This window comes from Pseudorasbora parva, chromosome 22 (genome assembly GCF_024679245.1).
Source record: "Pseudorasbora parva isolate DD20220531a chromosome 22, ASM2467924v1, whole genome shotgun sequence".
In the NCBI taxonomy this organism is placed as follows: Eukaryota; Metazoa; Chordata; class Actinopteri; order Cypriniformes; family Gobionidae; genus Pseudorasbora; species Pseudorasbora parva.
In genome coordinates, this window is record NC_090193.1 from 17,745,467 (window position 1) to 17,769,681 (window position 24,215).

Sequence of the window (24,215 nt, forward strand, 5' to 3'; positions counted from 1 at the left end):
AAGATGAATGAAGGTCTTACGTGTTTAGAACGACATGAGGGTAAATAAATTAATAACAGAATTTTCCTTTTTGGGTGAACTAACCATTTAAATGACAACTCAAAAAACAAAACAAAAGTCATGTAGCCTATAATGAAGGTAGATGTTAACTGAAAAGCTTAACTGTGTTCTTAACAAATGAGTATGTCAATGTATACTGGGGCAAGTTGTCATAGTTTTAATTTAACAATACCATTTTTTGGCCAAATTAATTATTTGATTTTTTTTTTTTTTTCTGTCGTTTCCTTTATGTCAAATAAATCCCATTGTGAAACATATTCTGTTTGCTATTGGGTCATGTTGTCAAAGGTCAATGTACGCATAATCAATAAATGTTTTTTTTTTTGTTGTTGTTGTTGTTGTTGTTGAAAATGGCCACTGGAAAAAAAAAAGAAAAAAAAAAAGATTTTGTTTTATTTAAAAGTTAAATATACTTTAAGTTTCGACCAAACTGTCTTTCTGTTGTATCATGTGATGAGCAGCCGCCTATCGGTTTGTTTTTGTGCAGTAATCTTTAACTAAAACAAGTTTATGGGCAGCAATTGTGTAATTGTGCCATTGTGTTAGTGTAAAACACATCAGGCTACTAAACATATTTTTGTTTAATCTTACGCTTGACATTGAAATAATAGTCTGTGCAGGTTTATCTCAGACTAGGTCAGTTTTTCATAGAGAAGAGCTGGACTATGCGCTCTACATACTAATGTAATCTGCAGAGCACAGCACACTTCATCAACACGACAAACTCTTGATCCTGACAAAACCCACGCGCTCATGCCATCGCGCAAAGTATCGTTTCAGAAAGAAATTTCACAGAAATGTTGTCTCGCAGGCCGATTGCACTTACTGTACAGCTCGAGAAGCTGAGTTTTGTCCAAAACTTCAGTTATGTTCGACACTTCCGCAGCAGCACAAGCGAAGTTAACATAAAGCAGCATATAAACGACATAAAGCGCTTCATGGAAGCGAATACGAAGAGTTGGAGTGTATCCTTGCATTTCCACTGGTGTTGAGCGCGCCGCATAGACTGCAGCCTGTTTTTCTCCTCACTTTCCGCAAGTTTTGGGGTTCTGTACGTCACTGGACTCTCTCTATGAGGCAATAAAAGGCAAAATATTCCTCTCTTCTTACAGACCGTCTGCTCTGAACGCGAGTCGAACGCTGGCAGCCAGAGGCGTTTTGAGTCGCGTCACTCGCGTGAAATCGAGCATTTGGAAAGAAATTAGCTTAAGTATACCAGTACATATATTTAATATCCATTAGATTGTTTTAAATCTCACTGTATAGCAAAATACGGCACAGAAGCTGCATCTTATGGGGCTTGTTGTTCCACAAAAAGTGAGTTTACACCCTTTAATGCTGCACGACTGCTGAACGACTCGTCGCGTCATTGCATTTGCACAGTATCTTAATTCAAGTATGCAACAATAATATTTGCAAAAGTGTTACTTTGATACGCTGAACTCTGGCTGATATCTAAGTGAATAATTTCTTAATTGTAACACTGAAACAAGCATTTTCTGTAAAGCTGCTTTGAAACGATATATTGTAAAATGCTATAATTGAACTGAATAAATATGATCTTATAAACTATTTGAATCATTTAGAAAGAAATAATGTGAGACTCCATATGGAAAACCATCAAATATATTACAAAACACAAGTACAGACATAGTTTTTACATTTGATCCTGCAAAATCTTAATTAATTATCTAGCTAATTACAAAAGGCTCAGCCTCAACTAACCATCATAAACAACAGTCTCAAAAAAACTCTTTGCTATAACAGCCATGAGAAAAACCAAATGTAAAACAAGAAGTTCCAGTGTTGCCCAGAATTAACAGTACCTTTAGCAGCACAACACACTGTTTAGAAATTATTTACATTTTGTAAAATATATTCACTGCCAGTAATCGGCAGTCCTGCCCCCACCTTACAAGCACACAATTTGCACACACACACAGTGTCCCACTTGTACAGTACAAGAAAATATATTTAAATAAAAAACAAACAAAAACAAAACAGTATTCACTCCTGGTAAATAGAAGCCTACATTCTGTGTTTCAACACACAAAGTTGGTCAGTAGCCCTAAGAAATATCACTCTTCTGCTGCCCTTTGCTTTTGTAGGTCACATTTTTAAATGTTGACGTTGGGCTCCTGAAAAGAGGATTTGTGCCCTGTGGATAAAAGATAGACAAAAGCACATTACATAAAAGTAAATTGGTCCGTTAACACATTAAAATGAATGGTAACAGTGGATATGCTGAAATTGGGCCAAACTCTCGATAATTTTATCATACCGTCTGCCATTTTCCTTTCGCCTTTTCTGTCTCAAACTTGGCAACCTCTTTCCGGTCATGGACAGAAACAAGAAACTTCCAGATCACAAGGAGTGCAATGCCAAAGACGAGGACAGACATGCACACGCCCAGAGCGATCAGTGGTGCATTTGGTTGCTCAGGGCAGGCTGTAGGATAATTATACACACAAGTTAAAATATAATTGTAACTATATTCTTATCTATAATGCCACTGTGTATTAGTTAAAGTGAATATGTTCAAGTATTAAAAAAATCTAATGTTTTATTCTCACCGTAAAGCTTGGGGTTGTAAATGATACTGCCGTGGTCGCTGTCCACCAAACTGAAAGACAGTAGGCAGCTGTCCTCATTCTGTAATGTGCACAAAGCAGCCCGGTTTTCCTCAAAATCTAGAAAAATACATAAATACATAATTAAAAGAAATATATCCATTGTTGGACTCCATTGACTTCCACATCATTTTTTTCCTACTATGGCTACCGTCAACTGGTCTGGCTACCAACATTCTTCAAAATATCTTCTTTTAGGTTCAACAAACTCATATAAGTTTGAAACAACTTGAGTTAATAATGAAAATTTTCAATTTAGATTGAACTATCTGTTTAATGTGCAGTACTCTTTCCCCAGAATTGACTGAAATTTTGGCTACATTTTTCGTATTTCCGTGTTTTCACCATTATACAGGCTGCTATGACAAAAGTCTTCTGAAAGAGTACTAAACGTCTTCTGAAAGAGTACTAAATCTCCAGATCAAAACACAGGAGAAGAAGACGTAGAAACAAGCAATATGTAATCATATGAGTGCTTATATAATTGGATATACTGTACATTTCACATTTCAAAAAGTTAAGAAAAAAAATGTTCACTAACAGAAAATATTTACTGTATAAGTGTAGTTTTTTTTTTTTTACTTTTAACAAAAAAACTGATTTCTATGTAGTATTATTTGTCAAGTCAGGTTACTGTCAAATCTGTTACATACTATCAACTGTTAGTCTACCTTGGTAACAGAGTTTGACAGTTACAGAATTGACAACTTTATATTTTTTAGCCAAAAACTCCACTTGCTGGTGGCATACATGCTAAGAGCATACGACACTAATGGTATTTTTATTAAAAGACTTTAACTACTGTGTGATCAGAGATAAATTCTGTTTTCCTTTTCCTTTTGATATTGTGGCAACAATTTCGACGTTTTACAAAATAACTCTTAGTGTAAGAACTTTTAAGACTACAATATTTTCTCAGATCTTATCTGTGAGGGAATGTGACAATTTCCTCTATCTTATATAGTTGTGGGAGATAATTCCACCACTTTAAAGGCAAAATATGGTACGGTAACAATTGACGCACATGGATTAATGGACATGTTTTTAATTTATATAATTTTTTTGTATGTTGTAGAATTAAGAAAATGACCTTTATAAATGAAATATTACCAAAAGAAAAGTAAAATAAAATATTTTCATTAAACAATGAAAGAAATACATTGACTAATTCGGACAACAAGAGATCGTGATTTTCAGCTATATTAGACACTTTTTACAGAAAATATTATATTGTTATGGCCTGTAACATCTTGTGATCTATGACAATGAGTAACAAATTATTAAAATTAAAAATATTTAACCATTTGAAAAACCAACCTGAAATGATAGAATCACCCATACGCTTAAGTAAAATAACACGATAATCAACATTAAACAGCCTATGAATCATAACTAATGGGTCTGAATGAAATATTGACCCAGGACGAGCGACAGGACTGTGCAAGCATTTGATGGACTCGATCTACTCCATCTGTGATTTGATCATGTGATTTTTTTCAGCTTTTTACTCAAAATGTTGCTTGTTTATGAAACGTACCCACATCCAAGTTTTGACAAAAAAAAGAATGCATGAAGCTAGAATAAAATGTTTTTGTTTATAAGAGCAGAGAGTCTGTTCTTTCTTGTTCAGATATTTATACAAATAAATATTCTGGGGGCCATGACATTTTTGTGAAAATACTCCAAAAAGTCGCTCCACCTTTGGAATCAAGGTTCATTTTCTGATAACATCACTGAGCCCTCTTATTTTTAAACCCGGCCCCTTCTCCCTCCTGAGCCTCTTTTAACAATCTAATCAACTCCTGACAGACAAAATCAAATCAGTACTACATTTTGTTCTCAAAATTAGTTAATCCATCACTTCAATATTCACCAACCTCTCATATATACACCTTGTCATACATGTATGATATTACCCTGTTCAAATCTCATTTTATTTCCTTCCATCTCTGTTCTTCACATCTCTTTCCTTTCTCTCTCTTGAGTCTTTATCAAAGACAGGCGGCGTTTTGTGTCTTTTCATAGTCTCCCAGTCAGAGACCGTATAGAGCCAGCCTCCACAATACAAGTTGGCTTGTGATCTCAGGATTCAAATAATAGACTGATCCTGTATAGACACTTGAGGGCCTTGAAACTCAATGGGCCCAACAATAGGCTCTCCACACAACAAGCTAAGTAGCATGTTTTCCTTTTAAGAGGGCTGATCTAAAGGATGGCTGCTTTTTATGTGAATGTATGAGTACATGAAGACAGATTTTGTTGAGGTTTGCAAAGTAATCAACATTTAAATATCATAAAATTATTTAAAAAACTAATATGCAGGTTTGAAGTAATATAGGAGCGAGTTTGTAAATTATGACAAAAGGTTATTAGCTATACTGTACCTTTAAAAGAGGTGTAAAGTACATTTTTTGCCTAATAAACAACTACCCTACTGAACATGTGACCACTAAAAAAGGAAAACTGCAGACAACAAAACAATGGATTCTGACCTGTGGAATTGCTGACAGTGGCATGTAGGGAGTTGCACTTCGCGGCGCACTCGTCCAACGGGTCTTTAGATTTGAGGTAACACTCCACACAAGACCTGTGGGACACATAATGACAACATTAACCTGTCGACCTCACAGAGAGTTTGTCTCTAGAGGAAGCTTAGTTTTGTATTCATTGTGAGTACATTCTCTCTGTATCTCTCTATCACAGAGTCAAATGACCCACAGGGTGACAGGACCTTTGGTGGGAAGGAAATGCAATACCACAGAGCTGCCACATGCCTTTTGGTGCTAATATATGAACACTCATTAAAAAAAGTTCTCACACAAACACATGATCATGAGAAAAAACAGAGAGGAATCCCTGGTGAGGTGAAGACACCGTCAAAGCTCAAAGAATCCTATTATTTTTTTATTAGGTTAAATTAAATTGAGAATTTTTGCATTAAAATATCCTAAAAACCACTAGGTCAGTGTTATATATTTTGTTCAGTTGAGTTCTTACAATATCCCAAATGTTTCCAACTATTTGTAAATTGTAAGAAAATTGCTCTATTAACCAACGACCGAAGACGTCTGAGGGAGTCGCCTGTCAATTGCGTCATATCTGTGTTCCCCTCGATTTCCAGTTTTACAGCAGTGTCAGCATAAGAGTAACGCCATAACATTGTTTTAAACACACTTAAATGTATCTATGATGAAACAGAGCTGTGTTACCTCATACCAGAAAAGAGGAAATGGCTCCAGCGACTGTGTCCCGTCATAATAAAAGTCCCGCTGCTTGCGAGACGTTTGTTGCGCAACAATCGCTCCAGTGGCTTTGCTCAGCTCCCTCAACATTCACTCCTGCTCTGCTTCATACTACAGTAATGTTAATAACGGCATCCATAAACATAATTTCTGCCCAGGTCCTATCCCGATTATTTTCCACATGTCCCAAGATTCTGAGCTCAAACTTGGCATCATCAAGCTACGCCTTTGTTTTGAATAGGCGTCCCCTTGCGGACGGAAAAGTTACATAGTGTAGCTTTAAATAAAATAAAATATTATTTAAAAAGTCTTTAAATGTATTTATTTTCAGCAAATAACCAGTGGCAGACAGTAACAAAGTGTTTTTTTTTTTTAAAGAAACTTTTACTTTGTTACATTCTAAAGCATAATATTGTACTTTTTAATCTACTACAATTCCTAAAAAACATCTCATTCCATTTTACTTTGAACAAAATAAATTGTCCTGGATGCCAGCTGAACTTAGCCCTGCCCTTAAAGGTCCCATTCTTTGCGATTCCATCTTTCAAACTTTAGTTAGTGTGTAATGTTGCTGTTAGCGCATAAATAATACCTGTAAAATTATAAAGCTCTAAGTTCAATGCCAAGCAAGATATTTTATTTAACAGAAGTTCCCTTTCAAAGCCTACAGCGAACGCCGGTTTGGACTACACCCCTGCACTTCCTGCTTTAATGACGCAACTAAAACCGTCTGTTGACGAACCCTCCGCCCACAAGAACACGCAAATTCGTGGGCGCTGTCCTTTTGCTCTCGCAGGTCGAGAATAGGAAGCGTTGTTTTTGTAGAGTGTGTTTGTCGTCATGCCATTGAAACACTGTTATTTTCATCCCGGAGTCAAATCACCTTTGTTTGGCCTTCCCACGGGCGCTGTACGAGATCAATGGCTACAGTTTATGGTTAACTCGGTTCCGGAAAATTATAATCACAATTTAAAACTATGTGCAGCACATTTTGCTGAGGACTGCTTCCTCAATCTCAATCAGTTTAATGCCGGATTCGCAGAAAGATTATTCTTAAAAGATGACGCAGTTCCCTCTTTGTTGTTTATGGTGCACAACCGGTAAGTGTATTTTATTATTTAAGTTTGTCCGTTTAACAGTTTATGTGACTCATTACACAAAGTGCAACGCTGTTTAGCTTTGTTAACTAACGTTAGATGGTAATTGAAACTAATCCGAAAAATTTAGCATATAAAAGTGTAGTAATTCATTCAGACACCATCGATTGCTGGTGTTTGTAATGATCAGTTTAAACTACTGAATAGACAGCTTACCATTCTGAAACATCCAGCAAAAGTCTTTCCTGAGCAGGTTGTAATCGATCCTCTTCGATATTCTCCGGCTCTGATTCCGGCTCAAATTGATAAGGCTATATAGACATTTTTGCAATAACATTCAGCGCTTGCATCTCCCCGTTATGGTAAGAGGCGGGACCTTTCCATGCAACTTGCACTAAGCTGCTGTCCAATCACAGCGCGGGAAGCGCTGGCCCAATCAGAACTCGTTACGTATTTTTGAAGGAGGGACTTCATAGAACAAGGAAATCATCAGGCCGTTTTTAGGACAGAGGAAACAGCGGTATGCAGATAAGTAAATTGTGTGAAAAATACTGTGTTTTTTTACACGCGAAACATGAACTCATGTTATATTGCACACTGTAAACATAATCAAAGCTTCGAAAACACGCGAAGAATGAGACCTTTAACATTTGAGGTCGGGAAGTTTGGTCTGGGCTTGATCCGTTGTGGTGCAACTATGCTCAAACCAGAGCTGTTTGGACCATTTAAAATGTTAGGGCGGGCTACAATGATGATGATCAACAGTAACTTAATCATCCGCGTCACCAAAGAGCGTTTGAGTTGAATTTGTTCTAATCTTAAACTGAGAACTCGTTCATATATGCATTCACCTCTATTAGTTCTTTCAAAAATGACGATCATGTTGGTAAGTACTCCACGTATCCTGAAATTATTTTACAACACCTACAAAGATTGTTTACACTCTTCTTCTTCTTCTTCTTCTTCTTCTTCTACTTCAAGAGTGCTTTCAATTGTTTGTGAAAAAGAAAAGTTTCAGAAAAACTGCTGATTACAAAAATTAGACAGCCCCCAATGATTCAAACCAGGCTGTAGTCAAAACAATTGCCTTTAAATGTTTCATATTCGTTTTGAAAGTCAGTTTCTGTCACTGATACCTGTGCATGTCTTTACCTGGGTAAGGTACAGATATCTTCACAGGTTGGACACCTTTCGCAGCGCTCTCCTGAGGCTCCGGGAACGGTGCACTCGCACTTCCCACACACACACTTCCCCCGTCCGCTGCAGATGGACCCATCCGCAGATGTGCAAGAGCTGGTGCTGGTGCTGCAGTTACAGAACTCCCCCATCCAGCCTTTGTGACAAACACACTCGCCACAGCCACATTCCCCGTGACCTACACAAACACATATTAACATGAATGATGGGAAAAATGTATGTTTACAAAACATTTTATCATGATTTCCACAATAATATGCAGCGAAATAACCGTTTATTATCAAATGATTTCAACATTGATAATAATAAGAAATGATTCTTGAGCAGCCAATCAGTATATTACAATGATTTGCCATCATAGGAAAAAAAATATTTTAAAAACATATTAAAATAGATTAAATATAAAATAGATTAAAATAATTATAGTTATTTTTCCTTTTCATAATTTCATAATATTACATTTTGACTGTATTTGCTATCAAATAAATGCAGTGTGTGTGTGTGTGTGTGTGTGTGTGTGTGTGTGTGTGTGTGTGTGTGTGTGTGTGTGTGTGTGTGTGTGTGTGTGTGTGTGTGTGTGTGTGTGTGTGTGTGTGTGTGTGTGTGTGTGAGCTTGTTTATGTGGTTTATGAGGACACAAATTTGTATAACTACATGGGTATTACACTGCTATTATACTGTAAATGTGGTTTATGAGGACATATCAAATGTCCTCATAATTCAAATGGCCTTAAAAACATACTAAATGATGTTTTTTTGAGAAAGTAAAAATGCAGAATGTTTCCTGTGATGGGTAGGTTTAGGGGTAGGGGCAGTGTAAGGGGATAGAAAATACGGTTTGTACGGTATAAAAACCATTACGCCTATGGAGAGTCCCTGTAAACCACATAGACCAACATGTGTGTGTGTGTGTGTGTGTGTTTGCATTGCGTGTAAAATATTGCGTGTGCATTGCATTGTTGTCAAATCAATTAATCCCGATTAATCACATCCAAAATAAAAGTTTGTGTTTACATAATATATATGTGTGTGTACTGCGCATAAGTATTATGTATATATGAAAACACACACAGTCATGTATATATTTAAGAAAATATAATTTTATATATATATATATATATATATATATATATATATATATATATATATATATATATATATATATATATATATAAAATTATGTGGCATGTATATATATATATATATATATATACTCACCTAAAGGATTATTAGGAACACCATACTAATACTGTGTTTGACCCCCTTTCACCTTCAAAACTGCCTTAATTCTATGTGGCACGTGTGTGGCAAGGTGCTGAAAGCATTCTTTAGAAATGTTGGCCCATATTGATAGGATAGCATCTTGCAGTTGATGGAGATTTGTGGGATCCACATCCATGGCACGACGCTCCTGCTCCACCACATCCCAAAGATGCTCTATTGGGTTGAGATCTGGTGACTGTGGAGGCCATTTTAGTACAGTGAACTCACTGTCATGTTCAAGAAACCAATTTGAAACGACATGTGACATGGTGCATTTATCCTGCTGGAAGTAGCCATCAGAGGATGGGTACATGGTGGTCATAAAGGGATGGATATGGTCAGAAACAATGCTCAGGTAGGCTGTGGCATTTAAAAGATGCCCGATTGGCACTAAGGGGCCTAAAGTATGCCAACACAACATCCCCCACACCATTACACCACCACCACCAGCCTGCCCAGTAATAACAAGGCATGGCCAAATTTGCCCATTAACCTCTGTCCATCATGGCCACCTAATAATCCCCATATCCTGATTGGCTTCATCACTCGGTCTCCTCCCCACCAATCAGCTGGTGTGTGGTGAGCGTTCTGGCGCAAAATGGCTGCCGTCGCATCATCCAGGTGGATGCTGCACATTGGTGGTGGCTGAGGAGATTCCCCCCTTCTATATGTAAAGCGCTTTGGGTGTCTATATATATATTTGCCATAAATACTTTACTAATAAAGCAATTTTCTTAGACCATAATAATATGATGATTAATTAATGAAAATAAGCACATTCATTAAACAATATTTGTTAAGAGTAGCCTTCAAAACTGCCATAATTTGACACATTACATTATTAAGGTAGACAACTAAAATTTCTCCAATGGTAAATTTTTGTTACTCTTTTTTTATTTTATCACATGAAATGATTATGATGATTATCACACTAAATTGGCAGCCATAAAATCCCTATAAATAAACTCGCATTGCACATTTGCATGGTATGTACATAAATATAAACATGGGATGGCTCAAACTAAACCCTTCCGCCCGTGTCCTCCCGGGCACAGCAACTGTTTTGGCAATTATCAGTGTGTTATTCTTTCATTAACATTCCACAGGGTGAGAGCAGATCAAATATCCCACCCACTGTGTCAGCGCTTTCTTTTCTTCCCCTCAAATTTTGTCATAGTGCTACAGTGAGTACTGACCTCCGCAAAGCTCTCCTCTGAACCTGAGGCAGGAGAAGTCGTCACACTCGCAGTACGCCCCATACACGCGACCGAAATTGGACGGGTGGCACACGCACTGTCCGCAGAAACACTCGCCCTGCCCGCTGCACATCTCCCCACCTTCATGTGCCCTGCCACACACATAAACTTACATCAAACTTTATCTGCGTGCCCCGCAGGAAACGCTCGATGTCGCTCGTCCTCACCTGCAGTCGCTGACTTGGTCTTGGCCCTCTGTGCACTCACACTTTGGCCCCACAAAGCCTGGATCACACACACAGGCTCCGCACTCCAGCGCCCCGCGCCCTCGGCTGCAGTAGGTGCTGTTCGCCTCGGGGGTTTGATGGCAGTCACACACACACTGGGACTCCAGTTCGATCTCAAGGGTATCTTGGAAACCCACCGGCCGCAAGAAAAACTTCCGTGGGCCGACAAGACAGCCTTTTAACTCGACCGTAACGTTGAAAGATACCTGAGTGAAAAAAAAGATAATTTTGGTTTAAATTTGACTAAGAAAATGTGTAGAAGTCAATTTATTGTTAAAGAAAACAGGACATATTGCTCAACATTTGAAACAAATAATTTCAGAACTTGTCCAACTTGCTTGGCGAGGTCTGTTTGTAACTGTCAAACCGTTTGATTTGCTTGAACACCTTTCCAATATGATTAAGTATGAGTATATATATATACCATTAAACATTTTGCTTAGTCCTGTTTTAATCTAATTGGGCAGTTTAAAAGAGAATAAAGAACTGACCACATCACCAGCTTTGACATTGGAGCAGTTTTTATGTCCGGGGATGATAGTCCCGTCCTGACAGAGTGCCGTGAAGGAAATCTGCAGACCCTCAGTGTTGCCCAGAACCTCCAGATCAATCTCTGACCTAAGTTCCTGTCAGTCAAACAACAGATGTATAAAGTCCTTTAATGTGTGAATTGTGTCATTTTCTCATGAAATACACAATACTTTTTGTGCACAAAAAACGAACAAAAATAATAACTTTATTCACCAATTTCTTCTCATCTGTGTCAGTCTCCTACGTTGTTTACATTGGCCAGCTCCTGCGTCAGCATAAAATGCATGCACAGTGGTGCTCACGTGAACAGCGTCGGCCAATGGTAAGCTGACGTTCTGGCGTAGCTCTTTACTACGTCAACAGCGTAGGAGACTGACACAGACGTGAAGAAATCGTTGAAAGTCACGACGCTTTATAAAATCAAGGTTGAACCACTTTAGTCACATGGACTATTTTAACAATGTTTTTACTGCCTTTCTGGACCTTGATGTGTTCATTAAAATGCTGTCTATGGAGGGATCAAACAAAATAAACACAGTACAAATCAGACAATATAAAATTAAATACTTAAATAAGACATAAAACACATACAATAAAACAAATCAGATGGACCTTTATTAAGATAACAACTAGTTAGCATTAAAGGAATAGTTCAACCATGAAAATTGTGTCTTTACTCACTATCAAGCTGTTTTAAATGTGAATTAGTTTCTTTCTTCTGTTGAACATAAAAGTTTTTTAGAAGAATGTGGGTAACCAAACGAGTCACCAAGTGCAAATATGTTTAGTGGTCATTTTACAATGCTGTATTTGATAATAATCAAGTATTTCATAGAGCTTGGTAATAAAGAAAACAAAATATCAAAACCGCCAATCAGCTTCAAGAACTCAAAACAATGTTATATAATTGACACTATTGGATAAAAACTGAAATGAGCTGGACGAGGACATCTGTTTTCTGCAGAACTAATTAAAGATGATCTTTACAATGAACTATGTTTGCATAACTGAATCAAATTTCCTGTTATCACTGTAAAGCCACTTTGAAACGAAATCCGTGTTGTATAAAGCGCTATATAAATAAAGATGACTTGGCTTGACCTGACTTATATAAGTATGTGGTATCCCCCATTATGTGTCTGGATGACTCACGTGCCAAGTCAGCAATACAGGCACACCAGGTGCCAACACGTCCAGAGCATTTTTAGATGGTCAACTTCAATTCAAATAGTCTATTCTACTATTTCAACTGGGGTTTGTCATAGATTTCACACTTCAATAAATAATACACCACCATAGTGCACCTGTGTCAGATAGGTGGGATGTGCAGATAGTTTTTAACGGGCTCTAATAAAGATTAGAGTGCAGGCAGAGGAAAGAGAGAGTGGGGGATGGAGAAACGGAGATGAAGAGATCAAACAACAGCCAAAGAACGAGTGCAGACACGCTCTGTGAACACGGCGATTCCCAAGAAAATGAGCAGAGGGGGTTAAAGGGAAGGAGAATGTAAAAACAGATGACACACGTCAGCATTAAAAATAATAAGAAATTATTCTCTCATACATAATGATAATATGGTAATTCTTAACTACGTCTCCTCACAAATCATTTGGTTTCTGTGTTTTTAGTTTTTTATTTCCTCAAATGACTAACAGCAGGGACTATTGTGTATTTTTTTATTTTAGCTCTGTTTTTTTTTTTGGGGGGGGGGGGGGGTCTCAGGCGTAAGATTTTATTATTGTAAATTATTAACAAATAAATAAATAAATAGCTTGATTCATATATTTATTTGTATATTAATGTATACAATGTATTAATGTATATTTTTCGAGTTTCTTTCAAATATATTTACAACTAATATTACTTTTAATTTGAAATCTTACAACTAGAATTCAAACATTTTTGCTGGAAAATATGCAATTTTAACTGATGCTTTTAAATGATCACTAAATCGATAACAATTCTTAGGGGGGGGGGGGGGGTGAAATGCTGTTTCATGCATACTGAGCTTTTTACACTGTTAAAGACTTGGATTCCCATCCTAAACATAGACAAAGTTTCAAAAACTAATGTTGGATGTTTGATGAAGTATTTCTGTGTTAAAAATACTCCTTCCGGTTTCTCACGAGCCCTATGGTCGCGCCGCGCTCCACTTTTTTCCTATGGGTGACGTCAAGCGACTTCAACGCTTCAGCACAGCATTCCGGCGAAGGCAGCGCTGAATTTGAACCGATTTGAACGCAGAAATGACGGGAAGCTTCATAACATCGCTTCAGTCGTGTCGCAAAAGTGGATCTCCACGGTCAATGCTGTCACAGGACTTCACCAAATCATACCAAAGGAGTGTGTTTTTGACGGAGCGGTCCCAACGATAAAGGTTCACGGTCCTGCTTTGGAAGCAGGCGGTGAGTTAAACTGCTTCAAATGTCTATGTTGTTGGCTATCGTCGCGTAAGTAAACATCAGTAAACGACACACTCGTGTATGACGTTAGTTAATTTATCAATGGAGCATGCGATCTATGGTGTGTGTTTAAATACATTTGTTTAGCTGACCACTACATAGGTGTCAGCTTGTTTACTGTAAAACCACCCAAACATAAACCTAGCGTTCTCACAAAGAGTGCTTCGTCATTCAAATGCGCTAACGGTTACTCCATTGTTGTTCTATGTATAACGCTACACTAGTCTGACGTGCAAAACCATTTTCCTTGCTACTGCTTATGTTTAGTCGCATACAATAGTCCATAAACCGAATCATGTCCTCATAAACTGCGACACACACAAATGTTGACAGGTCACTAAATACAGTACATACCACAGAGAAGGACGTCCTGCTGTTGTTGCTTCTTCTGTTCAATTTATTTCAGCCTCCGAATGATTCTGGATCATATCTGTATTAGCTGAATCTGACAGCCATGGTTTATTAAGGGTAGCGTTTCCTTATCCACGCTTGAGGAAGTCACCGCTTTGTGCGCTTGTCATTCTTTAGCCCCACCCACACGATACGCCTCCAGGTGCTCGCTTTTTTTCGGAAAGAGTCGGCACAGCCTATATTTCTTTTATAAATATAACAAAACTAAAGACTTTTCGGAGATATGAAGGGCGCAATACTACTCTATAGGTACTCAAGATTGACATGAGATTGACTGAAACTGAGTGTTTCACCCCCCCTTTAATAAGCCGACTAGAAATCACAGAAATCTTAATGCTTAAGGGGGTCCTTTATGGCACTGTGTGTGTTTGTGTGTGTGCGTGTGCAGTTTTAGCTCAAAATACTCCACAGATAATGTTAAAATGGTCACTTTTTGAGGGTGAGCAAAACGCGCCTTTTTCTGTGCCCCTTTAAATGCAAATGAGCTGGTGCTCCCAGCCCCCTTTTCAAGAAGAGAGCGGAGCTTCAAGAGCTTTAAAGAAGAGAAAGATTACCTCATGCAGGCACGCTCTGAAAATGTCCAAAACTGTTCAGCCTTTTATGTTAAATCTGGAGTGGGACAATGATGGAGAGATTCAAGAAGTGACAACGTAGAATGCAACAGGACGTTTCTGAACGGTTAGTTGATGAATTTATATAGCTGATGTGGAGTTAACTATCTTCAAGTCATCAATTAGCGATAATCTATAAATCACTCATGCGAGAGCCAGAGAATAAACGCTGCATGAAGATAGAACAGGCATAGTTTTGTTTAATTATGGTTATAACTTATGTTGTCATCTTGCTTTTATAACATGCTATTGCATTTGTGTTACGGATTGCAATAAATGTGAAAAGACAGATGTGACAGCTTGAGCAAACTCCTAAATGTGCACTACTACAACTCTTCCTCTTCTCTAAAGCAGCCCAACATGTCCGCACCCCCTTTTTTTGTGTTCCCGGTGACAGGGTTTATGCAAATGTTAGGGTTTGTGATGTCACCATCCTGTGAATAAGCTTGTTGTAGTCCCTACCAGCCATTTGTTGTAGTCCTTAAAACTTTGTTTGTAACAATCAGAACTTTGCAGATGTTGTTTATGCTCAAACAGCAACATAACACACTAACTAAAGTTTAAAAAGGTGAAATCATAATTAAAAAACCCTTTAAGTTTGCAAAGCATAATATCACGAACATGATCATCAAATGTATGAATGTTGGCCTATTATGGCAGGTGACACCATCAACTGTCCAGAAACACTCTAACATTAGCCTCATTACACTGAGATTTGTGAAGAATATGCATTAATTTACCTTATATGAGTTCATGATAAGTTCCAGAATGTTCCTTGAATCGGATGCCAACACCCCCACAGTAGCACCAGGAATCAGACTTGCATAATTCTGTCAGAAATGCAGAAGAAAGTGGTTAAACATCAACTCCAATCTCCTGGAGAACAGCCACAGAATTTGAGATGTGGGAGAGTGATAAGGAGAAAGGGAGGGAAGAAAAAAAAAAGGAGAACTCAGAAAACATAAAATATTTTTGTCATGAGAGGTCGGTCTGGGTGATGTGATAAAGTCTGTGTTTGAACATGTTGTTAAGAGAACTGAATACGCTAATGAGTCATGCAGTCTATTCACACACTGATATATCTTCCTTTACAGGTCCTCTCAGGTTCCACATCACAGAAAAACACATCCCTGTTTGTTCACCTCATTGTGGCCTATATAATATGAATAAACATGAGTGAGAAAGACCCTTACTCTTTTCTCACCTCATAGTTCTGTTTCTGTGAATCAGTCACAGCGAATATAAGGAGTATATTATTTTCAACCAGTTTGTCGACGAGCTGCCCTAATGTTGGATACTCCTAATTGTGGGGGACAAAAGCACCATAGCAGTTACACAACAACAAATTCACAAAAATAATACAGGGGACATGACATAATTAAATTAATTTGTAAAAATAAATTAAAAAAATAAATAGAGAAGTACATATAAATAGATTAATACATTAAGAACTCAAAAAAATTGTATTGCCATATATAAAGAAATATTCCAGGTTAAATACAAATTAAGCTCTACTGACATCATCTGGTTTTTATCTATTTAAATTATTACAGAATAATTTTTTGTAAAATTCTTTCACAAAATATGATCTTCACTTTTCTATTTTGAAAACTTTGGACAGTTATTGTAAGGAAGGAGTTGATAAATAAAATGGGGTTTCTTTTTCTTTTTCCACAGAGTTTTCCAATATTTTAATTACATTTTTGCCTTAATTTTTTAAAGTAAACTAAAAGAGAAAAAAAATAATTTAAAGCAGTTAAAAAATAAAATAAATAATAATAAATTAATTAATAATAATAAAAAATATATGTATATATATATATATATATATATATATATATATATATATATATATATATATATATATATATATATAATATGGTATATTTATTATATTATATTAAATACATTGTATTATTTTAGAGCTGTCAAATTGATTAATCGCAATTAATCGCATCCAAAATAAAGGTTTATGTTTACATAACGTGTGTGTACTGTGTATAATTTGATATAATATATACGAATATATACAAAAAAGTATTTAGTCACCATAGGTATACTTCAACAATGAGAAACTGCAAAACATCCAAAAAAATCACATTGTCTGATTTTTTTAAATAATTTATTTGCAAACTATGGTGGAAAATAAGTATTTGGCCAGTAACAAAAGTTAATATCAATACTTTGTTACATACCCATTGTTGGCAATGACAAATATTTTGAGGTCAAATATTTTCTGTTAGTCGCCACAAGGTTTTTACATGCTGTTGCTGGTAGTTTGGCCCATTCCTCCATGCAGATCTCATCAACACAGATTTTCAACTCCCTCCAAAGATTTTCTATGGGGTTGAGATCTGGAGACCTGGCTAGGCCACTCGAGGACCTTGAAATGCTTCTTAAAAAGCCACTCCTTCGTTGCCCAGGCAGTGTGTTTGGGATCATTGTCATGCGGAAAAAAACAGCCGCATTTAATCTTCAATGTCCTTGCTGATGGAAGGAGGTTTTTACTCAAAATCTCATGATACATGGGCCCATTCATTCTTTCCTTTACACATATCAGTCTTCCTGGTCCCTCTGCAGAAAAACAGCCCCAAAGCATGATGTTTCCACCCCAATGCTTCACAGTAGGAATGTTGCAACTGTGCTTTCTTTCTTTCTCCTCTAAACACAAAAAGTTGAGTTTTTACCAAAAAGTTCTATTTTGGTTTCATCTGAAAATATGACATTCTCCCAATCCTCTTCTGGATCATCCAAATGCTCTCTAGCAAACTTCAGATGGGCCTGGACATGTACTGGCTTAAGCAGGGGGACACGTCTGGCACTGCAGGATTTGAGTCCCTGGCAGCATATTGTGTTACTGATGGTAGCCTTTGTAACTTTGGTCCCAGCTCTCTGCAGGTTATTTACTAGGTCCCCCCGTGTGGTTCTGGGATTTTTGCTCACCCTTCTTGTGATCCTTTTGACCCCACAGGGTGAGATTTTGTATGGAGCCCCAGATAGAGGGAGATTATTTGTGGTGCTGTATGTCTTCCATTTTTTAATAATTACTCCCAGTTGATTTCTTCACACCACGCTGCTTTCCTATTGAAGATTTAGTCTTTCCAGCCTGGTGTAGGTCTACAATTTTGTTTGTGGTGTCCTTTGACAGCTCTTTGGTCTTGACCATAGTGGAGTTTGGAGTCTGACTGTTTGAGGTTGTGGACAGGTGTATTTTATACTGATAACAAGTTCAAACAGGTGCCCTTCATACAGGTAACAAGTGGAGGACAGAGGAGCTTTTTAAAGAAGAAGTTTAAAGAAGAAGAGAGCCAGAAATCTTGATTTTTTTGTAGTTACCAAATACTTATTTTCCACCATAATTTGCAAATAAATTCTTTAAAAATCAGACAATGTGTCTCATTCTGTCTTTCATAGATGAAGTGTACCTATGATGAAAATTACAGGCCTCTCTCATCTTTTTAAGTGGGAGAACTTTTTCTAACAATTGGTGGCTGACTAACTTTTTTGCCCCACTCTGTATATATGCAAATATTTCTTAAATATATACATGTATGCGTGTGTATTCAAATATACATAATAATTAGACATATTTATAACACAAACTTTTATTTTGGATGTGATTAATCGATATTATATTATATTATATTATATTATATTATATTATATTATATTATATTATATTATATTATATTATATTATATTATATTATATTATATTATATTATATTATTATATTATAATTTTTTAAGTACAACAATTCCATAAGTGCATTAATTTAATGACTACATAGTAAAAGGTGCAATAAAAATGATTTAAAAAAAAAAAAACAATTTTTTGTAATTTTTTTTTTACAAAAGTTATAGTAGTGTAGAATGTCATACCGCAGGAAACAACTTCCCAAAAGAAGTTCCCTTGAGCTACCAAAATGTATTTTATTAAAAACGCATACCGGTAAACATATTACTTTTCGTTTTTGAAACTAAAGGATCAAAATGATTTTCTGTGGTATTCAGCATCATGCCACATATGCCATCAATGGACAGTACACCATATTTAATTTAACGCAAATGAAAACAAGGCTGTGAGAGATACATGTACAGTCTGTTCAATGGGTTGAACTATCGTTTATCTTGATCGTTCAGCCGAGGAAATATTGACAATATGCGTTTGCAGAAACTACATCTATCCCTCATAGCCTCTTATTTATTTGTATCAGATGAAAAATGACTATATAGTTTCATTGTTATTTATTGTAACCCAGAATATTCCTTTAAGTAATTTCCTGATTACTCAGGAATTGAAGCTGCAGACTTCACCTTACCAGGTGGGCTGTCATGGAATACTCATTATTGCCATCCAGGTGACACTCTCCGTCATTGGGGACCACGATGCCGGACATCTTGCTATCCATCCCAAAATGAGAATCTGCATCGCTCACGAACACCAACAGCTTCATGGAATCATTCCGCCAGCCAATCCTGTCCTGAGGTGGGATGGACATTTCCAGGACATTGGAACAAAATGGCATCCCTCCATAAAAGCAAAAAACTGAAAAGGAATTCAAGGGCGTCTGTGGAAACCGACTCACCCCACACACCGCTGCCTGCATGATGGCGTCAAATCCGCACTCTGGCACGTCAATGTTCGCAGATACCCTTTGCTTTGAGATGATCTCATTAAACTTGTCAGTACTGCTTGTTAACGACAGGAGGTGTCTGTATCCAAATGTGGGGAGGCATTCAAAATCAACACTCCTGCAAAAGACAAAAGTGATAAAAATGGGGTTCTATTGTCTGAAACAGTTCATCGTTCACTTCTAAATGTAGGATGATGCAATGCACTGATCTCAGGGGTCATAAATATGATTGGTTGAAATTAAATCACACATTTCCCCCACTCGGCTGTCACGATTCATCTTACTTCTTGGGTTTATACTGGCAGACCCTTTAGATCTGGCTACGGTGGTGTTTTATGGAAATTACCTGCAGGGATTGGCCAGCTCCTCGCGTGTTATCTTGATGAATGGCAGAACTGGTTTCTCCACAAAGGAGCCGAATCCTAGTCTGAATTTGCTGGTAAGACTAGCCATCTCTTTTGAGAGAGTCGTCCCCAAGTCTTTGATCATTTCCAGATCATCAATCATAGACGCTGACAAGTCCATCAGGTAATAGATGTCCACTGGATGGTCTTCCGGTTGCTGAACTTGAATCTGAAAATTCAGCTGACTTCCTGTGGAAGCGATATGACAAATAAAGCTCACAGTTCTAATTGCACAGTCTAAGATTCCAGTGTGGTAAACATGTTTTCCAGGTCAAAGGGATCGTAGGTACCCACTCTTACCATTAGACATTATTTAGTTTGTCTATAGACTGGTTTCAGTCACTGAATGACTAAATCTTACCGTCGGGGGAAGTACCTCAGCAGCAGAGGAGGAGCTGTGGGTAGAGAGAGACGTTTCTTTGATTTTCAAATCTGTGTCACCCATTTTTATACCTGGTCTAAGCTGCAGGCGCATCTTCTGTGGTGCGATGTATGAAACATTGGTGTGGCCGGCGCTCTTTCCTAACCCTTGATCCTTCAGCACTTTGACATTCGTGACGGGGAACTCCACAAATTCGCCAGAGCATCCCTTCAGAAGAAGAGCCTCTGGAGTGTCGCATCTCTCGTCGATTGTGAAAAAGTCTGTGAAATTCTAGATAAACAATTTGAACTATTATTAGAAGCAATGCTTACAGTGTTGCTTTCTGACATACGTAATTAACCAAAAAAGAAATAAGAAATAATAAGCAGTTTTAAAAAATCTATTATAGTGATTTGATTATTTATACTTAAAAAATAATATATATATTTTTTGGAGTATGATTTACAAGAAAATTTACTTCAAAATATCAGTTGCTGCCTTACATTTTTAAGTACAATCAACTTGGACGTTTAAGTAATTTCAACTTAAATTACATTAAATTGACTTAAAAAATCTTGTATAACTAGAGCAATGTGAAAACATGCGTGCCTTAACTTATTGATCATATAATTTTCACTGTGATACGTGCCGCTTCTTTGTAATAATTTGTCAAATTTACTAGCCATTATTAAGCGAAAATTGTTTAAAAGTTTTAAACACACAAGTGGTAAAACATACACATAACCTACATCTTATTAACAACACAAAAAAACACATTGAATCCATAATAGAAAACAAACAAATATTAATATTGTTAAAAAACAATTAAGTTGACAATGGAACAAAAGATTTTTGATTGCCCTAAAATTTCATTCATTCATTAAAAAGAGGATGTGAAGAAACATTTATATTTATACTGTACTATGTACTATATATATGTGTGTGTGTGTGTGTGTGTGTGTGTGTGTGTGTGTGTGTGTGTGTGTGTGTGTGTGTGGGTGTGTGCATTATTATTGTTCATATTTTCTCTTTTCTTGGCAAAATATCCTTTCAAAAAAGTTGCGCACTGATTATTACTATTATTATTATTATTATTTTGAGCAAAATAGGTGTAGGATTTACTTTTAAACTGTTTTGAATCAGAAAATGCTGTGTTACCTGTAGTGTGCACCAGGCGCATTGCGGCCCCAGCTGCATACACTCGTCACAGGAGACAGCGCCGAATTGAGAACACGTCCCTGCACACAGGACACAGTGTAGCGTGGTTTGTGGATGTGGTTCGCTTGTTTCTCACGCAACATCAAAACCATAGAAAGTCAGCTGATATTTCTACTCTCTGACAGAAAATATTCAAAAGTACACAGAAAGACTGAAAGTAGCTACAGTAAAAAAATATATTTTTTATTTGGTTTTTTGCTTCACTTGCAAGAACACATGTAATGCATGTTATTTCTACTTTTCTATTACAAAATGAAATATCTGTTTTAAAGTGAAACCATAAAACATAGCAGGTGACTTGGATTGACGCATGTTGGGAGTTCAAAAAAGCTTACACTGAAAAGTATGAGTTTGTGGTTGAGTTACCAGCATCCACTAACTGCTATTTTTTTTATATTATTGCAGTTAATTTTGTTGTCATGTTTATTAACTTGTTGTCTTGTGATGTCAAGAATAGTTTGTTCCTCTATTATAATAACCAGTAAGTTGATCGTAATCTTGTCATGTTTTATGTACCAAGTTTTAATGTATGAATGTGACATCTTGAGTGATTTACATCTTGAGAGCCTTCAGATTATTTACATAATTATGGCAAAGGAAGCTAGTCAACAAGAACTCTGAATATGGCATTATTCTCATGAAAACACATGAGAAGTGCATTATATCGAACTAAATGGTGATGAGGGAAACAATCTACTTAGAGCTATTTTAAAATGACAGATCTTATATTTACATATCTAAATAGGTAATTGTACCATTAATCATGTTTACACTTATTTTTAAGGCGTCATTGTTAAAGTGTAATTATATATTTAAGTACTGAGTGATAACTACATGTACTTATATGGTTAGGATTTGGTTTAGGGTTTGTTGAATGGAATTATGCATAATGTACTGTTACTATTGTGGTGTGTAACATATGTACAAGTACACTGTACTGTTACCCAGATCACTTACTTAAAAAATTAAAAGACTTAATTAAAAGACACACTTTTGCACCTATTTTTTTTCTAAATGATTCATGCTTTTAATAATATTCATATTTTAAACCGGATTTAAAAGCTGAATGAGAACGAAACTGGTCGTATAGACTGTACTTTAGGTGTGAGTGTGTGTGATTTATCAAAAATGTGTTCAGACTTACCTCCGACAGTCCCGAGCCAGAAGTAAAGGACAAGGTAGAGTGAAACAATCCCCATTAGTCCTCACGGTTTCTGACCACAGGAGAAAAAAATACAGTTCATATTCTCACATAAACAAACGCGGGATGCGATCATCTAGCGCGAGCAGGTCTGAGCTCACCTGGACAGACAGACTCAGCGCGTGCGCTTACCTGCAGTGCCCAACCTTTATATGCACTTCCGTGCAAGTGAGAACACAACAGGTAAGTCACTCTCTCACAAAGTGCAGATATTTCACACAAATACCTGTCACAGCACAGCAGCCTCTCTAGCGCACGTCACATCGCGATTATGAGTAAGAAATAGATCAACTACAAACGCATTTTACAAGAGTAGGCTATAGATTGAGTGTAGACTCTAATAATCATTTGTTTGTTAGATATTTTATTCAGCGATAACATTCAGACGAAGCTGTCCCCTTTTCATAGTCTAAAAATGATTAAGTTTTATAATATATTAGACGTGTTAGTATGGCACTTTCTATAATGTGACGTTTTCTTTTCAGATGTTTTTCTCACTTCTGTAAACACGCTTTTATGTGGTTGAAATTGCGACATCGAGAGTCAGACTAGTCGTCTTAGAAATTAAAACAATATCCATGCTACTGCATTAGATAACAGTTCAGATTAAAAGTATTTAGATAGGCCTACTCTGGTTGTAAAATATTAGTCCTGCATGGTCACACAGAAGTTAACGCAGTAAACTGCACATTGTTAATTGAACTCCTGTGTGAACTTGAGGGGAACTGACTTCCTACATTCACTAAACTCACTCTGGGACATGTTAAATATTAAATGATGGATGTGACTAAGAGAGTTATTTGAGATAAAAGATGCAGCCACATGATTTATAGGCTGTATTGTTATCTATGAAATCCAATACTAGTATGTAGGCCTACTGGGGCGCAGGAGACATTTTCAAAGCGAGGGGACCAAAGAAAAAGCCCAGATAGTAAGATCAGATTTCCAGATATCAAACCACCACTTCGGGCTCACCATCGGACTCCCATCATATATTAAACTGGTCTGATCATTAATAGAATAACATTGATTATTATTAAAATATGGAGTAAGTGAAATTCGAAGTGCATGAAACAAAACTTAGTCATGAGCAAAATGCCTGCAGAATGCCAAATCTGTCCCCTGTATACCAGACTTTTATGTGGGATGTCTCAATTTTTAACCTTGCACAATTCTACTTTAATACATTTTGATTAGGTATATGCAATATATTGACAAGAAAATAACCTCGATATTTTCTTGGATTTTTATCGATAACGATACTTAAATTATATTTTGGTCATTTACAATGTTTAATGAGCTCAGATGTGACCAATGCATTAAACCTGTAGTTACAAATGCATAAGTAATGTTTTTATGTTTTAAAAATATAACATTGAATATTGATCTTTGAAAATATTTAAAACATT

The 24,215-nt window shown here is 36.7% G+C and overlaps 2 protein-coding genes across 2 annotated transcripts in view; both read right to left on the bottom strand.

Moving 5' to 3' along the window:
* pla2r1 (phospholipase A2 receptor 1) overlaps positions 1 to 1,215 on the bottom strand; it is a 38,644-nt gene extending 37,429 nt beyond the window's left edge. Inside the window, exon 1 of the mRNA XM_067431382.1 lies at positions 887 to 1,215. Coding sequence (XP_067287483.1) covers positions 887 to 1,037 — 151 coding nt within the window. The 5' untranslated portion in view covers positions 1,038 to 1,215. The remainder of the gene's footprint in view (positions 1 to 886) is intronic.
* Positions 1,216 to 1,676: 461 nt separating this feature from the next.
* Positions 1,677 to 22,920, bottom strand: itgb6 (integrin, beta 6). The gene is made up of 16 exons (XM_067431780.1): positions 22,750 to 22,920; positions 21,546 to 21,625; positions 20,480 to 20,678; positions 19,969 to 20,215; positions 19,575 to 19,740; positions 19,308 to 19,469; positions 16,192 to 16,287; positions 15,728 to 15,817; positions 11,464 to 11,598; positions 10,913 to 11,178; positions 10,686 to 10,837; positions 8,182 to 8,404; positions 5,183 to 5,277; positions 2,634 to 2,750; positions 2,342 to 2,508; positions 1,677 to 2,218 (listed from the first exon to the last, which is right to left on the bottom strand). The coding sequence occupies exons 1-16, from the start codon at positions 22,802 to 22,804 to the stop codon at positions 2,129 to 2,131; spliced, it is 2,340 nt and encodes a 779-aa protein (XP_067287881.1). The 5' UTR covers positions 22,805 to 22,920; the 3' UTR covers positions 1,677 to 2,128.
* Positions 22,921 to 24,215: the final 1,295 nt, after the last annotated feature.